Below are 6,277 nucleotides of genomic sequence, written 5' to 3'. Positions count from 1 at the left end.
CTTGTTCTTCTGTTCAAATTAAATTCAAAAATATTTCTCAATTGAAAATACTTTACAATGACACTGCTTAACAAATAGGTGAGATAAGCATAACCACTGCTTTTCAACCTACGATGCTAAAGTGTACAATTAAAAACATTTTTTTCTTAAGCGAATGCATAATGCTTCTGTACATTTATGAGACGATTTTAAAATGACTTCCAAACTTCCCGGAAAAAAAAAAAAAAGATTAAATCAAAACTCTCCACCAAGTCCTTAGAAAACAGTTCCATATTTATTGCAAAATATTTTTGTACAGAATACAACTGAAAAAACATCAACAGAGGAGGAATGGACAGTAAGGCCAACATCAGAACTCCAAGAGCTGAACTGTACAAACACCAATAGTAACGTTTGCTGCTTTAATAGTGTTTTTATACATAAATTTTTTCCCGCCCTCGCAGCAACCTCAAGGGGCAGAAATAAAGAACTCAAACTTCATCCCCATTTTTCTAAAATATTATTGCCTTTGCCTGTAAATCCATCAACTTAAACACCAATGGACAATCCATAAAATGGTTGAAATTTCTATAAGAAACTTGTTGCTCGATTGATAATGTCTCACAAAATATAAATATATATACTTGTAAAAAGCTCCAAACAATACGGGACTGATAGTATTTCGGAAGAGAGAGTAGCATCACTTGTCACTGAGAACATGAGGAGGTTCGGAGCACTACAGCTAAAGTTAGCTCGACTGCTAATGCCAGTACTGAAACCGAGTGTGCTGAGATAATACTTTTGATTTTGAACTAAAAAAAACAAAAACATTAAATGTTAAAAGTTTGCTTTTACTTTACTTCACACTGCTGGAATAATTGAACCCTCGCTTGAGCTTGGAGGGGTTTAGCGTAGTGCGCCTAGATAAATTCGGGCGTGCATGCCCATGCACATCCTCATGCGATTTGGCACAGATGTAAAAGTTCTTTCCTCAAAGTAAACCTCGTGGTAAACACATCTCAGTCTCTCCAGCTCCTTCTCTTACATCTTTTTTTTTTTGTTGTACTTTACACATAAAAAAAGGCAGAGTGAGACAGGATACATTTTTTTCCCCGACATTCAAATGTACATCTTTAACATTGGCTCTCCCAAAATTTGGGATCTAATGAGGACAAAAAAAAAAAACCTCCTGTCTCTGGAAGTTTATTGTAGAAAATAAAAATTAAATAAAGATTAAAATAGATACGATTTTTTTTTCTCATATGCATAAGCCCTTCAAGAAAACACACCAAAACATTAGAGAGGATGAAGATGATCTACAATCCAGTACTCCAGAGGAGAGAGGGGGGGTTTATTCTGAAAAGACTCGACTAGGAGAATAGACGAGGAACTAGAGATGCAACACAATAATAATCATGTTTTTTTTGCCCTTCTGATTCTTTACCTCACAATATGTCTGGTGGATAAACAACAAAACACCAGGATATCCGCCTTTAAACGGGGGTCTCTACACCCCCGTGGTCTCCAGACACAAACAGGCAGATGCTTTCTGTCACAGAAATACAGCTGAGTGGTGCTTTTTTAAAATTTTTTTGCATTTTTTTTTGAGTAAAAAATAAAAATTGTTGCAGAAAGTCCTCTGCAAACATTCATGTCACTAATGAGAAAAAAAATCTGGGTTAGTAAAGTAGATTTTTTTTCTGTAATTTTGAGTCACTATCCATAGTTTTAGGATTAGTTATGAATTACCTTTTCTTTCAGTGACCCGTCACTAAAATGATCTGACACTGTAGCTCTATGATGGTGGGTGTGTGTGGGGCGAGGGAGGGAGGGGGGGCTGTTTAACCTTTATGGATATCACAAGTGCTTTCAATAATTTGATACCCTGAGTAGAGGACATAGGCTTGGGGTGAATTTCAGTAGAAACAAAAACATTTTTGCCAAGCAAACACCAACTGAGAAGAAGACATTAGTAACACCACCTTTCACACATAAATAAAAACCTGTACTTATCGGTACATGAAAAACCACAAATGTAACCAGAGAGAAATAAAACAACAACAACGACAAATCACCCATGACGACACAGTCATTTTCAGCTTTACAATATGCATATACTCATGCATATATAGTATGTATTTCCCCTTGCATACAGGCGGGTGGTTGGGGACTATAGAGAGAGCCTTTAGTTATACCAACTCCCTCTGCAGAGACTAACACTGGTTATTAAGAGATTGATACGAATGAGAGCAAACATAATTCACAGGACAGGCCGAGGGGGCGAGAACACGGGGACTGATTCTGTGCAGCCTTGTAAACAGAAGAGGCCAGACAGCCAGAGAGGATGATGGGTAACAGACATCCACTTAAAGCAGCAAAGATAGGACAGATTACAGGAGCAGGGAGGGGAGTGGGTGGGCTTTTTTTCTCTCAGCTTACCAATCAGAGTATTCAAAGTGGCAGCATCCCCTCACGACTTCGACGATCAGTTCTGATACTGAAAATAAAGTGAAAGTGATCGACGAGTTCCCACCGGCGCTGCTCCAGAGGGAACCACTCGAAACGTAACAAACTGGACTCTCAGCGACGTAACACAGCGTCTCATCGTTAAGCAACATGGGCTGAGTGAGTACTTGGGTGGGGTGGGAATGAGCAGGAGGGTGCGACAGGTCACTGAGTCTTCTTCCCAGAGTTAACAGCTGAACCCCCCACCCCCGCCCCCACCCCCATCCTCACTTCTCTCCAAACTCCCCTCCAACGTGAAGAGCTGAGAGGACAGAGAGGCTCAGACAAACAGCTGGATCCGCTCGCGGATGGTCTGCCGGCAGATGGGGCAGGTCTTGAGCGCAGCACTGCAGTCGATGCAGGAGGCGTGTCCGCACTGGAAGACCAGTTTGATGTGGTTGTCGATGCAGATGGGGCAGGTGATACGCTCCTCCATCTGACGGTAGCGTGACTGCAGCTGCTCCAGCAGGTTGTGCTGCTCCGAGTTCTCATTGCCAGGACTGCAATCCACCTCTGTTTGGTCTGCGGGGAGGGGGGGGGGCATTCAATGAGGAACTGAATTTACAGACTTAGACAATAACTGTGGGTTATTGCTTTGTGACGTTAACAGAAGTGAAATTCATGCACGCTATGCAGTCTAATACAAGCTCACACTGTCCTGCTGTGTCACTGTGCTGCTGTAGCAAAGATGGCTGTGTAGAAGAGAAACTACAACATGCCTCTAAATGTCACTGGTGGCTTGTTCTCGACAGAAACGTGCTTTAATCCACCAACCAGAGCCGTGTCTTTGACTGTTTCTGTTCTCTCTGGGACCATCACGTTAGAAAACAAAACAAAAAAAACCGCAGGCTGCAGTTTCAGGACACTAATTTTTTGTGACCGGACCGCAGATGGACGCGTACGACAGCTCTTGGAAATATCATAGAAGTAGCCAAATAATTACTTTATTAATTTTACAATAAAATTATCTATTATCAATAATACACAATCGTGGTCCTGAAACGGCTGTCAGCTGCTGCAGGGACATAATCTCATATATCTCATATATTAGCAACATTAAACTACTAAATTGAAAGAAATTTGTATTAAATTAGTATCAATGTTGTTTTCTTTCATCTTTCATCTCCAGGGAAGAGGAGCTGAGGGACAGAGATCCTGCCACTCATGCACTGTAACATAATTACCTAATGATGCTATTTAAACAATAAAACTGCCACCATACTGCAACCATAAGACAGGAAGTAGTATTTAATAATAACCATTTATGTCAGATTGCGATCTAGGCTCCTAGAAAATGCAACTGTATGTCAGTTTAAAAATCACTGAAACTCATGAATGAACATCAGGTAACAGTAAAACGTTTACATGCAGAAGAATCTTTCTCACCTTGTCTAATTTTCTTGGTGATTGTAACTTGGCATTTGATGCATTTCTTCATTCGATGGGCGCATTCTGTTCAGACGAGGAGTAGGTAAGTAAAGACACAAGAAATACAAAGATAACAAAAAGCAGCTGTAAAGACTTTGTCCACATTATTTATCAATATGAGACCGTAGAAAACTATTTATGGGCTCATTTAGTAACTTATTTTCTATTTGTTTTGCTCATTTTCTATCTTTATTTTCATGGTTCACTGAGTGTTATCTGTGACCTCCTTTCAAACCCACCTTCACAGGCCACGCTGTGCTGGCAGGGGCAGAACAGAACCAGCAGAGCTAGCTCGGAGCAGATGAGGCATTCGCTGGGCCCCGGCGGCGTGGGAAGAACCAAGTTGGTCATGGTGTTGGGCGTAGTGTGGACCCGCCGCAGGCTGGCGCTGCTCAGGCCCTGTCCGCATGTGATGGCCTGCAGACGCTGCAACCTGACACACAACACACAAAACCGAATGATTCTCACACAGCGAAACTTCCTCTTCGGTCGATTTCTCTTCATCTGCATATAAACGATATTCATCAACGAACATATTTCACAAAATACGCATCATACACCTACCTGTGCTTCTCTGAGAAGCTCTTGATGAGCTGCAGCATGGTGCTGTCTGCCACCAGGTCAAGAGGACTCTTGCCCTTGTGGTTGGCGTAGTTGATGTCGGCGCCTTCCTGTGCTAGAAAACAAGCCATAGCTGCTCCGACGCTCAGCTCCGTGTTCCCCAGAAGACCCGACGCGCTCAGCTGTGGAGACACATGATGGAGTATGTTGGAGTTAATGATTATTAAGCAGAGCCTTCTCTACATAAGGCTGGAGTGAGAATAAGAAGTAGAACTTCAGCTGATCATGAAAAACAAAAGATGTAGCTGAAGTAAAACCAGTGCGATGCAGCTAACAGAGATTCACAACCCGAAATCTAATCAGCAGCGAAGAACTCCCCGATAACTCATCTGCTGACAGTGGACAAAGCCGCCCTGAGCACTTAAGTCTAACCACCTTCAAGGCTGCGAGTGTGTGTGTGTGTGTGTGTGTGTGTGTGTGTGTGTGTGTGTGTGTGTGTGTGTGCTGGCTTGGCAGGCTCCCAGGGTGTTGAGTGGAGCTGCAGTGTTTGCGGTCATGTAGACTGGAAAGGACGATCTTCACCAGCGCTGTGATATCAGCGCAGACGGGTGTTAACGGTGTTTAAAGCGCCCGTATAAAAAGTCGAGGCGTTTTAACGAGGATTATAGAACGAACAAAGTTCTTGTGCGTTAGTGGCTCTGAAAACATGAAGCAGATTAAAAAAGAGAGAAGCTGGGACGTTGAAATTGTGATCCCCTTTAGCAGGTGGACACGGTGACAGTGTGGAGAAAACCTTCAGCAGGTGTTTAAAGCTGCACTGATCAATATTTTTATCAATCGATATTTAGTTTTCACCTTGTCCGTCCGTCCCGTTCTCGAGGACACAACATCTCAGCAGTGCCTTGACAGAACATCTTCAAATTTGGCACAAACATTCACTTGGACTCAGGGGTGAACTGATTAGATTTTGGTAGCTACAGGTCAAAGGTCAAGGTTGCGATGACCTTACAAAACACGTTTTTGACCATAAATCACAAATTCATTCATTAATTATGACACAGTTAAACTGAATAGTCTATAAGGATAAGATGAATTGATGATATTTTATATCTAAACGGTCAATGGTCAATTTCATTGTGATGTCATAATGTTCTGCAAAACCACTTCTGGCCATTATTTAATGCTGTAACTCAGGACGTTACAGCAAAAATTCCTGCAGGTTGACTGGTTGGTGGAGGGATACGGATTTGGTCGTTTGAAATGAAACTCCAGATGAACGCTGCTCTAATGCTCCTCTGGGTTTTCTGTTCAATAACACGTTCACCATAAAGACTTCACAAGGTGATGATCTGTCAGTGATTTGTTTACAGCTTGGCAAAAAAAAATCAATATCGCCAGTTTAATGTGACTAAACTGTCATGGATCGCCGGAGGCAGCATTCTCTTTCATTAATGAATATTCAAACTGCCATAGGTGGTCGTTGTTGTCGTTGTTGACAGCAGTCGTGATACACGGACTCTTTCCTCCACAAAATGACTTTAGAGAGAGAAACTGACGACGATTCAAAATGTTAAAGTGTCACGTTAAAAGACCCGAGGACTCGGTCAGTAATTTCAGTGTCTTTGAGGATGAATAACTCCACACGCTTTCTTTTATAATCCCTGGATTAATGGAGCGCCGTCCTCTGGAGAAAAACAACATGTTTACACCGCGCTCCTAAAATTCATCACAGAAATCTTAACTGGAGCTTCATCTCTGCCAAATCTGTACTGCCACACTGAGAGGGCCCCCCACCCCCACCCCC

The 6,277-nt window shown here is 42.2% G+C and overlaps 1 protein-coding gene across 7 annotated transcripts in view; it reads right to left on the bottom strand.

Annotated features, from left to right (window-relative positions):
* Positions 1–255: 255 nt before the first annotated feature.
* mib2 (MIB E3 ubiquitin protein ligase 2) overlaps positions 256–6,277 on the bottom strand; it is a 49,150-nt gene continuing 43,128 nt past the window's right edge. For all 7 annotated transcript variants that reach the window (XM_087172191.1, XM_023399774.2, XM_023399777.2 and 4 more), the window contains 4 exons: positions 4,477–4,655; positions 4,152–4,345; positions 3,871–3,936; positions 256–3,006 (listed from right to left, as the gene is read on the bottom strand). In XM_087172191.1, coding sequence (XP_087028317.1) covers positions 2,765–3,006; positions 3,871–3,936; positions 4,152–4,345; positions 4,477–4,655 — 681 coding nt within the window. In that variant the 3' untranslated portion in view covers positions 256–2,764. The remainder of the gene's footprint in view (positions 3,007–3,870; positions 3,937–4,151; positions 4,346–4,476; positions 4,656–6,277) is intronic.

The sequence above is a fragment of the Seriola lalandi genome, unplaced genomic scaffold (assembly GCF_002814215.2).
Source record: "Seriola lalandi dorsalis isolate HSWRI2012SDOR001 ecotype SW California unplaced genomic scaffold, Sedor1 jcf7180002052119, whole genome shotgun sequence".
NCBI classification, from domain to species: Eukaryota; Metazoa; Chordata; class Actinopteri; order Carangiformes; family Carangidae; genus Seriola; species Seriola lalandi.
This window is presented reverse-complemented; position numbering and strand designations above follow the sequence as displayed.